This window comes from Theropithecus gelada, chromosome 1 (genome assembly GCF_003255815.1).
Source record: "Theropithecus gelada isolate Dixy chromosome 1, Tgel_1.0, whole genome shotgun sequence".
NCBI lineage: Eukaryota > Metazoa > Chordata > Mammalia > Primates > Cercopithecidae > Theropithecus > Theropithecus gelada.
Window position 1 is genome coordinate 197,683,055 of NC_037668.1, and position 21,960 is coordinate 197,705,014.

The 21,960-nt window shown below is 43.3% G+C and overlaps 1 protein-coding gene across 3 annotated transcripts in view; it reads left to right on the plus strand.

The window, feature by feature from the left end:
- Nucleotides 1-21,960, plus strand: part of ADCY10 (adenylate cyclase 10) — a 98,101-nt gene that overhangs the window by 68,627 nt on the left and 7,514 nt on the right. For all 3 annotated transcript variants that reach the window (XM_025393747.1, XM_025393754.1, XM_025393738.1), the window contains 10 exons: nucleotides 667-736; nucleotides 1,433-1,664; nucleotides 3,912-4,019; nucleotides 4,839-5,014; nucleotides 9,291-9,447; nucleotides 13,804-14,008; nucleotides 14,087-14,183; nucleotides 15,527-15,642; nucleotides 16,509-16,626; nucleotides 20,099-20,294. In XM_025393747.1, the coding sequence (XP_025249532.1) occupies nucleotides 667-736; nucleotides 1,433-1,664; nucleotides 3,912-4,019; nucleotides 4,839-5,014; nucleotides 9,291-9,447; nucleotides 13,804-14,008; nucleotides 14,087-14,183; nucleotides 15,527-15,642; nucleotides 16,509-16,626; nucleotides 20,099-20,294 (1,475 nt within the window). The remainder of the gene's footprint in view (nucleotides 1-666; nucleotides 737-1,432; nucleotides 1,665-3,911; nucleotides 4,020-4,838; nucleotides 5,015-9,290; nucleotides 9,448-13,803; nucleotides 14,009-14,086; nucleotides 14,184-15,526; nucleotides 15,643-16,508; nucleotides 16,627-20,098; nucleotides 20,295-21,960) is intronic.

Below are 21,960 nucleotides of genomic sequence, written 5' to 3' on the forward strand. Positions count from 1 at the left end.
AAGGGAGAAATGACTGGACTAGACAAGCCTCATTTGTTTTCTGTTTTAAGATCATTATGGAATTTTCTAAACTATTCAAGTCTGCTTAGACTGAGGTTTTTAAGATTCTCTGCCCTTCAGTTAACCTTTTGGGGTATTTCATTTCATTATCTATATTTCTCCACTGGAAACTGATGTCACTTTCTTCAGGCTTAATTCATAGTTTTTATTGCAGAATAAATTACTTAGCATAATGTTATTAGCTATCACAAATCTCAACATTTCTGTGGCTTAACACAAGAGAGTGATAATTTATTTCCACCTGGTGATATAATCCAACGCAAGTATTAACCAAAGGCTTTGCATGCAAAGGGACCCAGGCTCCTCCCAACTTGTGGGTTCGCTATCCTTCAGGTTCTTAGAATTATTTGCTTTCTTGTGGAAAGAGAAGGCAGAGAAGACACTTAACCATCTCAGCCTAGAGGTGACATATATTACTTCTGATCTAATTTTATTGTGAGAACTCATGATGTGGCTTCACCTAAGATGCAATGGCGACTGGGCATTGTGGTTTCTGGCTGGGCAGCAACAATTCCATAAAGAGAACAAAAGTCTTGGGTAGACAGCAGATATCTCCACTACAGAGAACATTTCAATGACCATACAACTCATTTGTTTATTTTCTAGCTCAAGAAGATCTTATCCTGTCCAAATCAGAGATTCCTGAGACATCCGCATTATTTCCTGAAAATCCCAGGTAGAGGCATATATCATTGTTTAGGAAGTAGAGCATAAACAATTGTCATTAAATTCAAAACACTATTAGAATCATTTGTCTGGCCAGTACGTTTGACCTCTTAGATACAAGTGGGAAACTTCGGGGGGTATGCATGGTGAATTTAGTCAGTAGTATCCACACTAGGTTTTATTATCCTGCTCTTTTGTTTTTAAAGATATTTTATTTTATTTTGAGACGGAGTCTTGCTCTGTCGCCCAGGCTGGAGTGCAGTGCTACAATCTCAGCTCACTGCAACCTCCACCTCCCGGGTTCAAGTGATTCTCCTGCCTCAGCCTCCTGAGTAGCTGGGACTACAGGTGCCTGCCACCACGCCTGGCTAATTTTTTGTATTTTTAGTAGAGAAGGGATTTCACCGTGTTGGCCAGGATGGTCTCGATCTCCTGACCTGGTGATCCGCTTGCCTTGGCCTCCCAAAGTGCTGGGATTACAGGCGTGAGCCACTGCGCCCGGCCTAAGTTTTGTATTTTTAGTAGAGATGGGGTTTCACCAGGTTGGCCAGGCTGGTCTTGAACTCCTGATCTCAGGTGTTCCACCTGCCTCGGCCTCCCAAAGTGCTGGAATTACAGGCATGAGCCACCGCACCTGGCCTAAAGATATTTTAATATCAAAGTGATACTGTGTAAGTTACTATTATTTATTTCTGCATATGGACAGTCCTGACAAAATAAGAGAAAAGATATTGAATTTCTTTGACGACGTGTTAACAAAAATGAAGACATCTGATGAAGACATTATCCCTCTGGAATCTTGCCAGTGTGAAGAAATCCTAGAGATTGTCATCTTGCCTCTGGCCCACCATTTTCTGGCGTTGGGAGAAAATAACAAAGCCTTATATTACTTCTTAGAAATTGCATCTGCTTATCTCATCTTGCATGATAACTACATGGTAAGCTGTTTCTACCCAGACCACCTCCACCCTAGAGACAATTCATGTAACATAGAGCCAGAAGGGAAGCTCCAGCATGCTTTCTGATTACTTCACATTGTATATTCCCAACAGCACCCCTTTCCACTGAAAATCACATTGCTTAGAAGGGAAATGATCTAAGATTGAGAAAAGAGAATTGGAATACATTGCAACTAGCATTGTAAATTATTTAAAATATTGCCACCTTTAGAAACTTGCCATGAATTGTCTACCTGTATGGGAGGTAAGGGGGCACATCTCATTCCCAAAATGATGCAGAGAGGACTCTTAGCATAGTCTTCCTCAAGTGGCATTTACCCTCTGTTAAGCCTAAAATACCTGTGAGTGCAAAATACCTATAGGTCTTTGGATGAGTGCAATTCTGGTTTTTTGTTTTGTTTTTGAAATGAAGTCTCACTTTGTCACCCAGGATGGAGTGTAGTGGCGCATTCTCTGCCTCCTGGGATCAAGCCATCCTCCCACCTTAGCCTCCTGAGTAGCTGGGACCGCAGACATGTGCCACCATGCCCGGCTAATTTTCTGTGTTCTTGGTAGAGATGGGGTTACACTATGTTGCCCAGGCTGGTCTTGAACACCTGAGCTCAAGGGATCCACCCGCCTTGGCCTTCCAAAGTGCTAGAATTACAAGCATGAGCCACTGTGCCCAGCCAATTCTGGTTTTAATCTTGTGATCCCCAAAGAGGCTCTCCCCACCTTCATCATCATGTAATGTGTGCTGGATTATCACACATACCCTTAGACCACCAAAGCACTAGTGAATGCTTCTCTAGGGTAATTATAAATAAGGTTCCAGGGCAATATGCCCCTAGAAATGAGGGGATTTGATACACATAATGAAATAAACAGAATTCATTGTTAAGTAAGTTGGAAATCACTGAGCTGAATACAGGTAAATAGATTCCTGTAGATACTTCAGGGCCTTTGATATACTGAGATACATATAAATCTGTTCAGAGGACACAGAAGGGTAAAGGCCAGGCTAGGCTGAAGTATACTGTGTTTCTCAAACTTATTTGCTCTTAGATCTCTTTTCATGGAGCAGCTGGCTGGGCTAACCTTCCATGAACTCACTTGAGGAAATGTCTTCCTGGGCCCTTGCTTCATCTGACTTCAGCCAGCTTCAGGAAGAGCTTCATAGACCTTCCACAATTTACAGTTGCTATTGGTCACAGCAGCCTAATCAACCCTCCTACCTTAGATGTATACAAAATTCTAAAATTAAACTATTAAAAATGTCACTAAGTTCCTGTCCTTGAAAGCATTTATGTTAGGAAGGAAAGTCTCCTGCATATTTCATGCACATATTCGGGGTGATGATGGGGATGTAGCCAATGAGTCCCAGGAGGAGGAGGCTTAGGTCGCCCTGGGGGCCAACTTTCTAAAACCTATGCATACCCGTTTCATTCGATAAGGAGTGCACAGTGATCAGGAGACAATGATTAGAAGCAGAGCCCCAGTGCAAGGTCCCAGAATGTGCCATTTGCACCCCCTCTCCCATCAAAGAAACTCCGGTGGGACTGGGGCTGGTGGCCAACTCATCTTGTCTCCCTTTTTTTTTTTTTTTTTTTGCCTCCCACACATACCCAACAAGATGCATGAGACTGGGAGATATTGCCTCACCTTACTTTGTTCTTCAAGTCTGATCTTACCTTGATGTGCACATGTGCTAAGATTTGCCTAATGATGTTAGGAGGTGAAGATGAAGTGATAAGAGTTGTGCAGGGACTTACCTTCCTCATCCACCTCCCAAAATGGCCCTGGCAAAGGAAATGGGGGTGATTCATAATTCATTTCAAAGCTGAAGACCAGCTTCTCACAGATGTGGGGATGCTGGTCAAGGGATGTGGGTGTGTGGTTAGAAATAGGGAGGCTGGGGATAGATTTACTGAGAGGAAGAAATTGGTTTGAGGGAAACTTCAGGTAAGGCAACCTAGATGATAGCATGAGGAAAGGTGATTTCCAGATTCATTGTCTTGATGGAGTGATCCAGCAGACAAACGTAAGCATGAAGGTGAGATCTTTACCCATCAGCTCCTGTCTGGAATTTGGAAGCCCATTTTAATCAGTGGAGCTGGGGATGGAAGTGGAGGTGGTCACTGAAACGGCTCCTGCATCTCTTCCTTCAGTAGAGTCTGGGGCAATGGCCCTTCTGTGGGCTCAATCCCTGCTAAATCAACACTTTTCTACTCCTTGGGCTGGTTACAGGCATATATGTATTTAAATGAAGGAGAGAAGTTGCTAAAAACTCTTGAGAAGGACAAATCTTGGAGCCAGACATTTGAGTCTGCCACCTTTTACAGCCTCAAAGGTGAGGTAAGAAACCATTAAAGACTTGAATTAATCTGTTATATATCTTAGGCCTTTCCATAGAAGTAGAAGTCATCCTTATACTTTTTATACCCTCCTCCCATCTCTTGCCACAGACTTCTAGCCAAGACTCTAGAAACTCAAATTCCTGGGCTCCAGCCTCCTCACCATGGCTTACCAGCAAGATCTTCCCTGTCTTCCAGGTTGACATCTTTTTTTTTTTTTTTTTTTTTTTTTTTGAGAGGGAGTCTTGCTCTGTTGCCCAGCCTGGAATACAGTGGCACAATCTCGGCTCTCTGCAGCTTCCGCCTCCTGGGTTCAAGTGATTCTCCTGCCTCAGCCTCCAGAGTAGCTGGGATTACAGGCATGTGCATGTGCCACCACGCCCAACTAATTTTTGTATTTTAGTAGAGATGGGGTTTCACCATGTTGGCTAGGCTGGTCTCAAACTCCTGACCTCAAGTGATCCACCTGCTGTGACCTCCCAAAGTGCTGGGATTATAGGCGTGAGCCACTGTACCTGGCCCAGGTTGATACCTTTATGAAATATTTTTGTTAGTCTCTAAAAATGGACCCGAATGGGTAAACATTGTCCCAGGGGTAGACAATGCACAACTAAGATGCTAAATCCTAGTCATTCAACCATGCTTCATGCATATATCCAATAGACATTTTCTATTATGCCAGGCACAGGAAGATTTCGTTTCTGGTCCATAAATTACCTTTTTGATAACAATCCCCAAAATATGGATTGTGGGGACCTACTGATTAAGTTAGAATAATCGCTTTTCCTCTTTTCCTGTCTTTCCTCCCACCTCCCTGTAGGTCTGTTTCAATATGGGCCAGATAGCGCTTGCCAAGAAAATGCTCAGGAAGGCACTGAAGCTCCTCAACCGCATCTTTCCTTACAACTTAATCTCCTTGTTTCTCCATATCCGTATCGAGAAAAACAGACACTTTCATTATGTGAATCAGCAGGCCCAAGACAGCCCACCTCCAGGGTAAGGGAATGAGCTGGGGTGGGCAGACTGTTTAGTCGCACTCCCCTTAGAGCCCTACACATAATCCAAGTCAGCCCCCAAAGCCTGACCTCCGGGGGGCACAAGGACTTCTGTCTGTCTCTGACCATTCACTGGGGAGGGGGCGAGTGTGGGAGATGCTTCCAGACCAGGGTTGCCACAAAGTACTTTAAGGGCAGTTTTTGCAAAAGGGAATCTTGATGACACAAACATAAGGGACCTCATTGTAAGGTGAGTTCTAGGGTCCCTCCCAACTCATCTAGCCCTTTAACCCCCGTGGCGATCCGTGTTCTCATTGGATGGAACCTGCACCACCGCTCCTGGGACCTCAGTCACAAGCCCTCTTCCATTAGATGCTAAGACACTGGGTTTTGCCCCCCAAAAGAAAAATAGCAAGCCCTGAAGACGTTTGCCAAAGGACAAAACTCCCACCCATCTGTGAATCTCAACAGCAACGTGGGTTACATGGGGGTAGCTGTTGGTCAAAATTGTACTGTTAAGATTTGGGCATTTCAATATATATAAATTCTACCTATAAGATAACAATAATAATAGTGAGTGGGGTGAAATAGTGAGTGGAGAGGTCGATGAAATAAGCATGTTGCTAGTTGTTGAAGGCAGGTGTTGAGCGCATTTCGCTCATTATACTTTTGTTTGCTGTGCGTATGCTTGAATTATTCAGAAATATTCCACCTATCTAGCAATTCATACCAAAGGAGATGCCACCTTGTTGGGTACCTGGAGAGCTAACAGAGGACACCTCTTCCATCTTGGGAGAGCTCAGCAGCTATATTACTATAGGTTCTGCCTAAGATACAAACATCTATTCCTATAAGCAAGTTACCACAACTCTTTTGCAACCCCATCAAAAACTGCCTTCCCCAGCTTCCAAACGTGTTCCTTTAAATGTAGGGAATCCTGAGGTGAAAAGGAAACATAATGGAGCTGAGTTCCTGTGCACGCTGGAGGTGGGCTCCTGGGACTACCTGGCTGTTCCTGGAAACCCCAGGAGGAAGGGGTGGGAGGTGTTCAGCAGAGATCTCTCTGAGAAGGCAGTGGTCTTTGCATTACACATAGGGCTGCAGGATGCCTCAGTTTGAATTTCAGATAAACAGTGAATACTTTTTTTAGTATACATCTATCATATGAAATATTAAGGACATATGCGTTCCATAAAAATTATTAGTTTTAAAATTCGAATTTAACTGGGCATCCTGTATTTTCATCTGCTAAAACAGGTAATTCACACCTTTCACATTTTATAAAAGGAGTAAGAAGTACCTGCACAAAGGGAAAAGGTAGAAAAGTGTTGAAGAAGAAAAAACTGAGGAGTTGTCGGCTTAAAGTATCCGCAGGTCAAAAGGTTCTCATCTCAAAAATGAGTATAACATGGAACAACATTTAATGTCAGAGTGTCCATGACCCTCATGAATGCCCTATAAGAGATTTTACCCTGGGCTAGGTGTTGTGGCTCACGCCTGTAATACCAACACTTAGGGAGGCTGAGGTGGTCGGATTGCCTGAGGTCAGGAGTTTGAGACCAGTCTGGTCAACATGGTGAAACCTGTCTCTACTAAAAAATAAATTAGCCAGGCGTGATGGCGTGCACCTGTAATTCCAGCTATTTGGGAGGCTGAGGCAGGGGCATTGCTCGAACCAGGGAGGTGGAAGTTGCAGTGAGCTGAGATCGCGCCACTGCACTCCAGCCTGGGCGACAGAGCGAGACTCCATCTCAAAAAAAAAAAAAAAAAAAAAAAAACAGAGAGAGAGAGAGATTTTACCGTGTCCATGTTTCCTTAGAACCTTTAAAAAAAATCATTTCCACATCATAATTTAGAAAGCTTATTTTGCCAGGGTTAAGGACACGCCTGTGACACAACCTCAGGAGGTCCTAATGACATGTGCCCAAGGTGGTCAGGGCACAGCTTGGTTTTATACATTTAGGGAGACATGAGACATCAATCAACATATGTAAGAACCAACATACATTGGTTCGGTCTGCAAAGGCAGGACAACTTGAAGCAAAGGTAGGAAGTTGGGAGGGAGCTTCCAGGTCACAGATAGGTGAGACACAAATAGTTGCATTCTTATGAGTTTCCGATTAGCCTTTCCAAAGGAGGCAAATCAGATATGCATCTCTCTCAGTGAGCGGAGGAGTGACTTTGAATAGAACGGGAGGCAGGTTTGCCCTAAGCAGTTTCCAGCTTGAGTTTTCCTTAGTGATTTTGGGGGCCAAGGTATTTTCCTTTCACAAATGCAATTGGTAACAATACTCATTTTTTGGCTGGGCGCAGTGGCTCATGCTTGCTATTCCAGCACTTTGGGAGGCTGAGGCAGGCAGATCACCTGAGGTCAGGGGTTCAGGACCAGCCTGGCCAACATGGTGAAACCCCGTCTCTACTGAAAACACAGAAGAGTTAGCCAGGCCTGGTGGCATGTGCCTGTAATCCCAACTACTTACTAGGGAAGCTGAGGCAAGAAAATCGCTTGAACCTGGGAAGCAGAGGTTGCAGTAAGCTGGGATCACGCCACTGCACTCCAACCTGGACAACAGAGCAAGACTCTATCTCAAAACAAAACAAAACAAAACAAAAATCCTCTTTTTTTTTTTTTTTTTTGTAAACTAAAAAGTACCTGAGGGGAGGGGGAAGGGATAGCATTAGGAGATATACCTAATGTAAATGACGAGTTAATGGGTGCAGCACACCAACATGGCACATGTATACATATGTAAGAAACCTGCACATTGTGCACATGTACCCTAGAACTTAAAGTATAATAAAAAAGAAATAAAAAAAAGAATGCCCATTATTACTATTTCTATTCAGCATTGTACTGGAGGCTCTGGCCAGTGGGGGGGGAAAAAAAAAGTACCCGAGACAGGTCTCAATCAATTTGTAAGTTTATTTTGCCAAAGTTAAGGACATGCCCAGAAGAAAAAAAACACAAAACCACAGAAACAGTCCTTGTTTGAGACTGCAGTATTTAAAGGGAAAAAGTGGGCTGGAGGAAAATGAGGGAGGGCATGATAATCCACATGTTGCAAGAGAAAAGGAGCAGCTAGGGGAATAGTCAATTATGTATTGTCTCACACTCAGTAAATAGGCACCTAAAGCAGGATAAGGCGGACATAGAGTAGCTGCCTGTGCAGGTACTTAACTTTTTATCTGGAGCTGTCTGCTAACAAACAAAAGGAAAGGCGACTTCTTGCATGACTCAGCTTTCAGCTTAATTTTTTCCTTTTGGCATAGTGAATTGGGATCCTGAGTTTTTGTTTTCCTTTCCCACTGTCACGTGCATCCATGTGAAGAGACCACCAAACAGGCTTTGTGTGAGCAATAAAGCTTTTTAATCACCTGGGTGCAGGCGGGCTGAGTCCGAAAAGAGAGTCAGCGAAGGGAGATAAGGGTGGGGCCGTTTTATAGGATGCGGGTAGGTAAAGGAAAATTACAGTCAAAGGGGGGTTGTTCTCTGGCTGGCAGGAGTGGGAGTCACAGGGTGCTCAGTGGGGGAGCTTTTTGAGCCAGGATGTACTTTCACCAGGTAGTGTCATCAGTTAAGGCAAGGACCGGCCATTTTCACTTCTTTTGTGGTGGAATGTCATCAGTTAAGGCGAGGCAGGGCATTTGCACTTTTTTTGTGATTCTTCAGTTACTTCAGGCCATCTGGGCATATACCTGCAAGTCACAGAGGATGCGATGGCTTGGCTTGGGCTCAGAGGCCTGACACCCACCTCTGTTGAGCTGAGAACTAGTTCCTGAAAGCAGTGTGCAATGGAGAAAATAATACACTGGGCTTTTGGGCTGGAGGTAGATGGAGTTTGAATCCTGGCACCACCACATTCCAGCTGTGTGTCTTTGCCTTAATTACTTAACCTGAGTCTCACCTTCCTCATATGTAAAATGGAGTCAGTTATTCCACTCTTTTGTTACAGGATTGTCATCAGAATCAAATGTGATGAATAATACCAATGGGCTTTTTAAATAGCTTCATTTAGCAATTACCCGACACAGGACAGACACTTTACATAAATTATCTTAATCATTATAAAGTAGGTATTATGATTCCCATTTCACAATGGAGAAAATGTGCTCCATAAAAATTAATGTGCTTGTTTGTCAGTCATGGAGACAGGCCTCAAATTCAAGTCAGTTTTGATTCCCAGGCCCATAGTAAGGACACTGTGTACCTGTGCTCCCCTAAAGCATGGTAATAATGATACCTCTTATGTTCCATTTGTGTTGACTTTATCCAATAGGAAGAAGAGGCTGGCACAACTTTACCGGCAAACTGTCTGCCTCTCCTTGCTGTGGCGCATCTATAGCTACGGTTATTTTTTTCACTGGAAGTATTATGCCCAGCTGGCAGTTATGATGCAAATGAATACTGCACTGGAAACTCAAAATCATTTCCAGGTAGGGGGTTTTTGTAGCTGCTCCTTTAAGTTTCTGAATTTCATTTGGGAAGAAAAGCCTAGTGAAAGCCAATTAGGATTCAAAATTCTGAGGATATAATAATAGAAGGCTTTCTGACTGGCTTGTTTTGACAAGGCCAGCAGTTCTCAAACACTTTGGCTCCAAGATCACTTCACACTCTTAAAAATTACTGAAGATCCCAAATAGCTTTTATTTATATGGGTTGAATCTATTAATATCATATAAGAAACAAAACCCAAGAAAATTCGAAAATAATATTATTATTATTATTATTATTATTTTTTGCTGTTTTTCTTGAGATGGTATCTCGCTGTGTCACCCAGGCTGGAGTGCAGTGGCACGATCTCTGCTCACTGCAACTCCACTTCCCGGTTTCAAGAGAGTCTCTTGCCTCAGCCTCCTGAGTAGCTGGGACTACAGGCGCGCGGCACCACACCCAGCTAATTTTTGTATTTTTACTAGAGACGGGGTTTCACCATGTTGGCCAGGCTGGTCTTGAACTCTTGGCCTCAAGTGATCCACTCACACTGGCCTTCCAAAGTGCTGGGATTATAGGCATGAAGCACTGCACCTGGCCTACAATATTATTTTAAAATAAAGATAAGCTTATTACATATTAACATAATTACCATTTTCATTTTTTAAAACTGTGTTCCCCAAACAAAAAATGGGAAATGTGGCATTGTATTAAAGTTTTGCCAATATTTTAATGTCTGGCTTCATAGAAGACAACTAGATTCTCACATCTGCTTCTGCTTTCACTGTTGCAATATCACAAATGTTGCCTCTGAAAGACTCCAGTAGATATTCATGAGAGAATGAGGGTGAAAGAGAGAAATGTTAAAGGGTAATTCTTTTCTAAAAATATAGAATTATAAGTCATAACAAATATGGAAAGTACACATCAAAGATTTTATTTAACTCACTGAGTTGACTCAATCAAAATTAGTAAGATTGGAACTAAGTGGTTCCAAGGAGAATACAATTTACCAATGGATACAAAACTTACCTAGTAACGGTGTAATAATTGCTTGTATTCCACTGAATATTTACATTTCTATGAAAAACAAATTATATCACTTACATTATTATCAGTTTTCTGCAACGTAGTTGTAAGATAGTCCAAAGAAAAATAGAGATGACTTTGATTAGTAAGCTAGGTAGGACCCCCATTAAGTTTGTATTTTTGCCTATTACAAGGTCTTTCACTATTTTTCCTGTCACAAATAATGTCTGGATATTAGCCGGGCACGGTGGCTCACACTTGTAATCCCAGCACTTTGGGAGGCTGAGGTGGGCGGATCACGTGAGGTCAGGAGTTCAAGACTAGCCTGGCCAACATGGTGAACCCCATTTCTACTAAAAATACAAAAATTAGCCGAGTGTGGTGGTGGGTGCCTGTAATCCCAGCTACTCGGGAGGCCGAGGCAGAAGAATTGCTTGAACCCAGGAGGCGGAGGTTGCAGTGAGCCAAGATCGTGCCATTGCACTCCAGCCTGGATGACAAGAGCGAGACTTTAAAAATAAAAATAAAAATAAAAATTTTAATGTCTGGATATTATGGAACTAGCTTTGACCTCATGTGTTCTCTGAAAAGGTGTCAGGGATCCCTAGGGCTCCCAGGATGAATTGGGAGAACCACTAGTCTAGGTCATAACCAAGGAAGCCTTTGACTGGATGAAGAAGATATCAGGAGACATGATCAAGAAATTATTAAGCTAAATCGAACTCATCTAATGAGAGTGAGCTTGCTCCTTTATGAAAGTGCATTAAATCTGGGTTTCTTTCTCCTAGAGTCATTCATTGTCAAGGATTAAGGGAAGGGGTCAAGTAGCACCGAAAATGGAGGAGCTTAGATTCCTAACCTGGAGTCTGTCCTCTACATTAGTTCCTTTTGGTGAACTTAGGCTGGCTCTTCTAGAATACAGAAGTATTTATAAAGCCCATCAAGATTGACCCCTGCCTATTTCCCATCCTATTCTAGCTCCGTAGGCCATGAAGGAGCTACAAGCCCAGCCATATTGGTCCTCTTTTGGTTCCTCAAACCAGAAATTTAATCCCATCTGTCACTGGATGTTCCCTCTGCCTGGACGGAACGGGTCATGGCCACCCATTCACTTTCTAACTTGTCACTCTGTTTTAATAGGTATTATTACCATTTGACAATTTCTTGTTTGCTCCTGCATTGGTTCTTTGTCTCTCTCCCTTACCAGTGTGTAAATCCCACGAAATAAGGACCTCTTCAGCTGTCATGTTCATATCCTAAGTTTCTAGAACAGTTGCAGTTGCTCAAGCAATTTATATATTGACTGAAATACTTCTTCACACTTGGAGCTATATCCTAAGAACTCTGGTAGAGTTGGGGTGGGGAAAATAAAAAGTCAGGTTGGAATGTGAACCAAGACATTTGTCGTCAAGGTGACTGGGATTGAAAGCAGAGAAGCACTCGCCTCAGTGCTCAAAAGCAGGTGAGGGACTCAGCATAGGAGAATGGAAAGACCCAGACGGAGAGCCAGAGGGTGGTTTCCAGGACTCCGCCTATCTGCAGTGTGACCACTGGCAAGCTGCAGAAACACGGAGCTTTATATTTGCTCTGTAAAGTGAAGCAGTTGGGCTTCCATTCTCGTGGTCCAAATCCAAGGCTGTCCTTTATTACAGCCTTGGATTTCTCATACCCAACAATTCTCTCTCCCCCACCACCATTTCTGGCTATCCTTACCTTCTGGTAGCATTTTCTGGAGCATGTTCCAAACCAGGAAGAAAGGAATTCTCTAAGACTGACTATGGTTTAAATATCCAGGGACCTGCCTATAACACAGAATTTGTAGGCTGCTTATTTTGTCCCATCTGAGGAATTCCAAGAAAAAAGCCTCTACTCTAAAATACTTCCCCTACCCCAATACTCCCACCACTAGAGATACTATATTTTTCCTGTTTGTATTTTTCAAAGTAGTTTATGTGTATTCTTTTGTTTTTGTATATATGATAAAACTGCTTCTTTAGAAGGAACTCTTTTCTCCTCACTATTCTCTCACCAGTTTCTCTTAAATCTCCAAATTAGATTTATTTGTTTGTTTGTTTTTGAGAAGGGTCTCACTCAGTCACCCAGGCTGGAGTGCAGTGGCATGATCATGGCTCACTGCAGCCTCAACCTCCCCTGCTCAAGTGATCCTCCCAAACACCTCAGCTTCCTGAGTAGCTAGGATTACAGGCTTGTGTCATCATGCTGGCTTTTTTTTTTTTTTTTTTTAAATCTTTTGTAGAGATCGAGTCTCACTATATTGCCCAGGCTGGGCTCAAACTCCTGTGCTCAAGTGACCTCCCGTCTCAGCCTCCTGAGTAGGTAGGACTACAGGCATGTGCCAGCATGCCTGGCTAGTTTTTATTGTTGTTGAAACAGGGTCTCGCTTTGTGCCCAGGCTCATCTGGAACTCCTGAGCTCAAGCAATCCTCCTGCCTCAGCCTCCTGAAGTGCTGGGATTATAGATGTGAGCCACTGCACCTGACCTCCAAATTAGGTTTAAAACTAGTCCTTGGCCGGGCGCGGTGGCTCAAGCCTGTAATCCCAGCACTTTGGGAGGCCAAGATGGGCGGATCACAAATTCAGGAGATCGAGACCATCCTGGCTAACACGGTGAAACCTCGTCTCTACTAAAAAATACAAAAAACTAGCTGGGCGAGGTGGCGGGCGCCTGTAGTCCCAGCTACTCGGGAGGCTGAGGCAGGAGAATGGCATAAACCCAGGAGGTGGAGCTTGCAGTGAGCTGAGATCTGGCCACTGCACCCCAGCCTGGGTGACAGAGCCAGACTCCATCTCAAAAAAAAAAAACAAAAAAAAAAACTAGTCCTTATTTAAAAAAAAAAAAAATCCAAACAAACCAAACCAACCTTTCTTTCTTTTTTGTTAAATTACAAAAGTTATACATGCTTGTTATAACAAACATCACAGAGGTGCATAAAGTAAAATCTCTCCTTCTACCCCCAACAAATAGGTAACAATTGTTTACACTTTGGAGTGTATCCTTGCAGACTTTTTGCTCTGCAATTATACATCTAATATGTAAGCTATTGCTTTTATTTTTCATAGAAATTAAAATGTTTCTATTTCATTTAGGGACTACATGGGCAAGGGGACATCAAGCTTATCCTGAATGACTCAATAAACAGGTAGCAGAAACCCAATATGATTTCTGTATCTAAGCCCATGGCTTTCGCCAAATGTCCAGCTCTATTCCCAAGCTTAATAAACAAACGTTTACTGGCAGACATTGAGTGATGTTCCTGAGCTTTCTGCTTTGCATTCTACCTCAGTCTTCCTCCACTCTGCCATTTCAGATCATTAAGGCTTACCTAGACTATTCGCTATACCACCACCTGGCTGGTTACCAAGGTGTGTGGTTCAAATATGAAGTCATGGCCATGGAGCAGATCTTCAACCTCCCCCTGAAAGGCGAGGGCATTGAAATCGTGGCATACGTGGCCGAGACACTGGTCTTCAACAAGTTCATAATGGGACACCTGGACTTGGCCATTGAGTTAGGTAAGGGCTGGCTGGGCAAGATGGGACATGAGGATACAAGGAATGCCCCACAGTATACTGGAATTGTTTTCTTCCCAGGCTCTCGAGCCCTTCAGATGTGGGCACTGCTCCAGAATACCAACCAACACTATCTGTCCCTCTGCAGACTTAGCAGATGTCTCCTTCTGAATAGCAGGTATTTACCTTAAAGCATTATCCAAAATTAGGGGGAGGAGGCCATATTATTGAATATTCTGCGTTCAACTTTAGCCTGGTTGTAGAGTGGGGAAGGGAGTAGAGTTTGATGTAACTGATAATTGTCGTCCTTTTTTCTTTTTTCAGACAGAGTCTTGCTCTGTCTCCCAGGCTGGAGTGCAGTAGTGCGATCTCGGCTCACTGCAACCTCTGCCTTCCGGGTTTAAGCAATTCTCCTGCTTCAATCTCCCACATAGCTGGGATTATAGGCACGTGCCACCACACCCAGATAATTTTTGTATTTTTTAGTAGAGAGGCGGTTTCACCCTGTTGGCCAGGCTAGTCTTGAACTCCTGACCTCAAGTCATCTCAGCCTCCCAAAGTGCTGGGATTACAGGCATGAGCCACTGCTCCAGGCCTTGTCTTTTTCTTTTTTTTTTTTAAACAGAATTCTTTGCCATGCATCATCTCTAATCTGGTTGCTCTGGCCAGTGATCAGAGAGTAGTCAGACAGTCATCCCAGCTGTGGGAATCGGGCCTCCACTACTATCAGGTGGGGACAAAGGGAAAGGTCTTCCAGGGAGGCAAATGGCCAGAGAATAGCAACCAGGACTAGAGGCCAAGGTCAATTTGTTCTGACTCTGGTCACCCTGATATAGAGGACCCAGGAAAGAACAGTTTGAAAAAAGAGCCAATTTGAGATTGAGGTTTTAGTCCTGGGTAGGGGTGTGTTTGAAGTCTGTTTAAGAGGTATATTTGCTTCCAAATTACTGAGAAGGACCAAGAATAGACCAGGAAGGGACTTTACTGAACTTCATCCTATCTACTGCTTTTTTCATTTCAATGGCTTTGGGGGTACAAATGGTTTTCGGTTACATAGATGAATTTTATGGAGGTGAATTCTGAGATTTTAGTGCACCTGTCACCTGAGCAGTGTATGCATACTTAATATGCAGTCTTTTATCCCTCACTTCTCACTTCCCTCCTCCCCTCCCCCCCGTCCCCAAAGTCCATTATATCCACCGCATTTTTTTTTTCCCCCCGAGACGGAGTTTCGCTCTTTTGCCCAAGCTGGAGTGCAGTGGTATGATATTGGCTCACTGCAACCTCTGCCTTCCGGTTTCAAGCGATTCTCCTGCCTCAGCCTCCCAAGTAGCTGGGATTACAGGCGCCCGCCACCATGCCCAGCTAATTTTTGTATTTTTAGTAGAGACAAGGTTTCACCATGTTGGCCAGGCTGGTCTCAAACTCCTGACCTCATGATCCACCTGCTTCAGCCTCCCAAAGTGCTGGGATTACAATATCCACTGCTTTTTAATGGCCAGTACCTTTTCTTTTCTATAGATACCCACAATTGATCCAGGTGCTGGGGCGGCTGTGGGAGCTTTCTGAAACACAGGAACACGTCTTAAGCAAGGCATTTTTCTATTTTATCTGCTTGGACATCCTGCTTTATTCTGGTAAGTGTGGGTTTGGAATGTAAAAGAACTTGGGGGTGTGGCACCTGTGCTGGTGTGGTGTGACAGCTCTCAGGTTGGGGCTTTGGGACCATTAGGTTTCTGGCTGGGTGGACTTACAGGGCAGGGATGGAGAGAGGCTGGTGGTGTGAGCTGAAGCACTGTCTAGCAGGTGCCGAAACTGTAAAGGCACGGCAACAAGGAGAATTAAGTCTGAAGGAACCTGATGGATATGAGCTGCCAGTTAAACTGTCAGATCAATTTGCACCTAAGTGATAGTGGCTGACTGTCTTACTATGTGCCTCTTACTAGGAGTTTTTAACTTTTAGCAGGATGTACTTAGAGACTTCATGCTTTAGAATGAAGGACTAGATTGCTTGAGGTGAGAGTTCCAGGCTGGTAGCTATTGGTGATTTGGAAAATAAGTTCTTTCCTGATAACCTTCAAGTGACACCAAGTAGGTCACTTGAAGTGTACACACTAAACCACAGGAACCAATCTGGGAATTGCTTTCCCCACACGTGATCTTGAAAGGGGATGCAGACATTGCCACCAACAAAGGAAGCATGTGTGGGGAGACAGAGAAGTCCTAGACTGCATTAAGGCCAGGAAGGATTAGTTTAAGCCCCACACCTGCCTGGTCCGTACTGTGGAACTGTAGTATATATCCATAACACTCCCCAATAGCTCGGACTCAGCAAACGCACAGCAATCCAGTCATGAGGTTGTTGCAATCCACGAGACGCTTTGGATTCATACAATAATCAGAGGCTACTCTCCCTGCAGTGGGCAATTCAACTGAGAGCGACTAGGCTAGAAAGATGATCACCCACACCTACCAACAACTCTCACCCATTCCTCTCTCTTAGGTTTTGTTTATAGAACATTTGAAGAATGTTTGGAATTTGTATACCAATACGAAGACAACAGAATCCTCAAGTTCCAGAGTGGACTCCTCCTGGGACTTTATTCTTCTGTAGCTATCTGGTAACAATGTGTGGCGTATCACTAGATTCCCAAAGTGAAAATGTTGAATCCCAAGGAAGAGTTCTTCAAAAATCTTTTAGAAAGTATTCATAATTTATACCTGAGACAGCTTAAAGGTGTCAGAGGATATTTACACTGAGAGACATGTTAGGGATCAATTAGTTCATCCCCCTTGGCCAAGGACAGAAAAGTAAAGTTGTCTCAATTACATTCCATGCAATAAACATTTATTGCAAACATATCATGTTGTGGTGATACAGGGATAAATAAGAAAAGACTGCTTTCTTCGGAGGGGTGCTGGGGTTTGAGGAAGACTAATGAATAGTACCACTTGCCCACCCCAGCATCCGCCCATATCTAATCACATGGATTGATAAAGCCAATGTTGGAAGACATGGCTTATATCTTCATGAAAGTGGGCTTCATAATATCGAGCCCTGGAATTAGACTTAACCAACTCAGCAGCAGGCAGTTCTGGAAAACTGTAGGTCTACTCACATGGAGGCAGGCCTCTTGTAGCAAAGAGATCACACTCCCTGTTGGCTTCACTGGCTCTCAAGACAGAGAGAGACACAGACGGAGTTATACTTGCCCAATTCCTCTCCCAAATCACCAGCAAGATCTCTCCTTATCATTGAAGGGGCAAGTGAAGCGGGGAAAGAGTTCTGGTGCTTTGCACCAAATAGAGGCCCCTCATATGGAGGGAAATTTCAGGAGTGAGGAAGAGGCATTCTCCTCACACCCCATTAACTCATTAAGCATAAGGCTTAATCACTTTAACCTATTACGTTTTTAACTCAGTTAAGCATGTAGCTATTATGGTCATACCCTTTAGAAAGGAGATGAACGCTAGGGTTCTAAAATGGGTCAGAACAAAACATTCATTAAATTATTTCCATGACTATCCCCAAGACTGAAAATCACCCCCTGTTATTTTATTTCCTATCTTAATTAAATTATATGCAACCATATGGTCTATCAGAGGTTTGTGATGAGACTAAATGACAATATGAAGACATTCCTATATAAAATGCCACAAGCTTGAACAGCTCCAAATTTGAATAGAAATCCTCCCCTTCCTTCTTTCTGAGACAGTCTTGCTGTGTCACCCAGGTTGGAGTGCCGTGGTGCAGTCACGGATCACTGCAGCCTCACCTTCCCAGGCTCAAGTGATCCAAACACCTCAGCTTCCTGAGTAGCTGGAGCTGCAGGCACATCCACCACACCTGGCTAATTTTAATTTTTTGTAGAGATGGGATTTCGTGATGTTGCCCAGGCTGGTCTCCAACTCTTGGGCTCAGGTGATCCGTCTACCTCAGCCTCCCCAAATGCTGGGATTACAGGTATGGGCCACTGCACCTGGCCAGAAATCCCCTCTTATAAAATTAATGGGAGGCCGGGCGCAGTGGCTCACGCCTGTAATCCCAGCACTTTGGGAGGCCGAGGCAGGTGGATCACCTGAGGTTGGGAGTTCAAGACTGGCCTGACCAACATGGAGAACCCTTGTCTCTACTAAAAATACAAAATTAGCTGGGCCTGGTGGCACATGCCTATAATCCCAGCTACTAGGGAGGCTGAGGCAGGAGAATTGCTTGAACCTGGGAGGCGGAGGTTGCGGTGAGCCGAGATCATGCCATTGCACTCCAGCCTGGGCAACAAGAGTGAAACTCCACCTCAGAAAAAAAAAAAAAAAAAATTAATGGGGAAAAATTAAAATCCAAAAATTAATTACTCTTGCCAATTAAAGTTCAAAATCTAATAACTTACCAATGTGAGTTAAAGGTTAAGAAATCTAAAGTCCAAAAATCATCCAAATTTATTTTTCTTGTCTGTCTCAGCAGGAGAGTTTCTTTTTTCTTTTTTTTTTTTTTTATTATACTTTAAGTTCTAGGGTACATGTGCACAACGTGCAGGTTTCTTACATATGTACACATGTGCCATGCTGGTGTGCTGCACCCATTAACTCGTCATTTACATTAGGTATATCTCCTAATGCTATCCCTCCCCCCTCCCCACAATAGGCCCTGGTGTGTGATGTTCCCCTTCCTGTGTCCAAGTGATCTCGTTGTTCAATTCCCACCTATGAGTGAGAACATGTGGTGTTTGGTTTTCTCTTCTTGCAATAGTTTGCTGAGAATGATGGTTTCCAGCTGCATCCATGTCCCTACAAAGGACACGAACTCATCCTTTTTTATGGCTGCATAGTATTCCATGGTGTATATGTGCCACATTTTCTTAATCCAGTCTGTCACTGATGGACATTTGGGTTGATTCCAAGTCTTTGCTATTGTGAATAGTGCCGCAATAAACATACATGTGCATATGTCTTTATAGCAGCATGATTTATAATCCTTTGGGTATATACCCAGTAATGGGATGGCTGGGTCAAATGGTATTTCTAGTTTTAGATTCCTGAGGAATCGCTACACTGTCTTCCACAATGGTTGAACTAGTTTACAGTCCCACCAACAGTGTAAAAATGTACCTATTTCTCCACATCCTCTCCAGCACCTGTTGTTTCCTGATTTTTTTAATGATTGCCATTCTAACTGGTGTGAGGTGGTATCTCATTGTGGTTTTGATTTTCAGCAGGAGAGTTTTTTAAACAGCTGTGTCCTAGGCCAATGCTGCTCAGACTTTAGTGGGCATAAAAATCACCTGGAGAGCTTGTTAACTCAGAGATGACACACCCCCAGAGCCTGTCTGATTCAGTAGACCTGGACTGAACCAGAGAAACTGCATTAATGAAAACCCAGGTGATACTGATGATGCCAGTCTGTGGACCACATTTTGAGCAGTACTGGCCTAAATCATTTCTCTTTGGTATTGCAACAATTTCTTCAAGCCCCAGAATCTACAGCTCTAAGTGTCTGATCTCCCTCACTTTTTATTTGAAAAAGCCAAAGTGGCTGGGCATGGTGGCTCAGCCTGTAATCCCAGCACTTTGGGAGGCTAAGGTAGGTGGATCACCTGAGGTCAGGTGTTCAAGACCAGCCTAGCCAACATGGTGAAACCCGTCTCTACTTAAAATACAAAAAATTAGCTGGGCGTGGTGGTACGCACCTGTAATCCCAGCTACTCGGGAGGCTGAGGCAGGAGAATCGATTGAACCCAGGAGGTAGAGGTTGCAGTGAGCCGAGATCCTGCCATTGCACTCCAGACTGGGGGACAAGAGCAAGACTTTGTCTCAAAACAAAACAAAACCAAAGCCAAACAGTTCAATGGTGGCTAATATTACCTGGGTGTTTCCAAGGATTCTATTCATCTCAAGTCATCAAAAAAATCTATGATTTCCTTACTCTGTATCAGATAATTTCCTGCTTTTTTAGGGAGAGTGAAGCAGGGGTAGGCAGGAGACTACACACTTCCAGAGACCCAGGTAAAGGAAGCTGCACATCCAGAGAGCCATTTCAGAAAGCCAGCCTATTCCATGGGTGATACTGATTTTTCTTATTCTTTTGTGGTAATGCAGGTATGCCAGACTTCAGGAATGGGACAACTTTTACATATTTTCCAATAGAGCTAAAAATCTTTTGCCAAGAAGAACCATGACAATTATTTATTATGACGGAATATCTAGGTACATGGAGGGGCAAATTCTTCACCTTCAAAAACAAATCAAAGAACAGTCAGACAATGCCCAAGCCAGTGGGGAGGAGCTACTCAAGGTGAGGCCTATTCTCCAGCTTTCAGTATAAAATGCGCCTTAAATGGATCTCTATCTACTTCCTGTGCTAATTATTTTCTCATTATAGAATTCATATATGTTTATAAAAATAGAAGTTTTTGAAGGCACTTCCCCAAAGAAAGAAAATATAAATTGCAAATAACCTTACTACTTAAAGTACTTTTTGTATATTGAGATCCCACTTGTCAAGTATTTTTCTGTGTGTGTGCATGCACATTTCTCTATTTTGTAATTTGCTATTAAATATATTATGAATAATTTCCTGTCATTAAATTATTTTTCACATCACGATTTAAAAGGAAGCATGGTATTTTATCTTACAGATATACGATTGCATGACCTAATTATTCTTGGATAGAACTTTTCTGTATGATTTTATTGCTATTGCTATGATAAAGCATCCTGGTAGACAAATCATTCCACACAATTTTAACAATTCAAATATGTATTAAGCATATTAATACAAGAGTGCTGGGGTGCAAGAGTGAGCAAATTAAACACTCCAAGAGTTTACAGCCTGGCATGGGCAAGCCCCCTAAGAGAATAAAGGGCTAAATCTCTGGTGTTGGGTTGACACGTTTGCCTTGTTCTTGTAAACACGGAGCACCGGTGTATTAGTTTTCTATTGCTCTGTCACTCATTACTACAAATTAACAGCTTAAAACAACACCCACTTCTTGACAGAGCCTCACTCTGTTACCCAGGCTGGAGTACAGTGGCGCAATCTCAACTCACTGTAACCTCTGCCTCCCGGGTTTCTCGTATCTCAGCCCCCCAAGTAGCTGGGATTACAGGCACGTGCCACCATGCCTGGCTAATTTTTGTATTTTTAGTAGAGATGGGGTTTCACCATGTTAGCCAGGCTGGTCTTGAACTCTTGACCTCAAGTGATCCACCCACCTCAGCCTTCCAAAGTGCTGGGATTACAGTGAGCCACCATGCCAGGCCCAAAACAACACCCACTTCTTAACTTACAGTTTGGCGGGTCTGAAGCCTGGGTGGTCTGGTCCGTCATCTCTGTTTAGGAGATGTATTTACATAAGCAGACATAATTGAATAATTGAACACATTGTTGCTGTTGTTATTTTGAACAAACTGTCATCTGTTAGAATAAGAAAAGGAAAATTTTTATTTTACCTCCACTTACTCTTTCTTCAATGCTTGCTTTCTTTACGTAGATCTAAGTTTCTGAACTATATATTTTCCTTCTCTCTAAAGAATTTCTTTAACATTTCTTGCAAGTCAGGGCTATTAGCAACAACTTCCTTCAATTTCAGTTTGAGAAGTCTTTATTTTGTCCTCAATTTTGAAGGATAATTTCACTGGGTAAAGAATTCTAGGCCGGGCGCGGTGGCTCAAGCCTGTAATCCCTGCACTTTGGGAGGCCGAGACGGGCGGATCACGAGGTCAGGAGATCGAGACCATCCTGGCTAACATGGTGAAACCCCGTCTCTACTAAAAAAATACAAAAAACTAGCCGGGCGCGGTGGCGGGCGCCTGTAGTTCCGGCTACTCGGGAGGCTGAGGCAGGAGAATGGCGTGAACCCGGGAGGCGGAGCTTGCAGTGAGCTGAGATCCGGCCACTGCACTCCAGCCTGAGCGACAGAGCGAGACTCCATCTCAAAAAAAAAAAAAAAAAAAAAAAA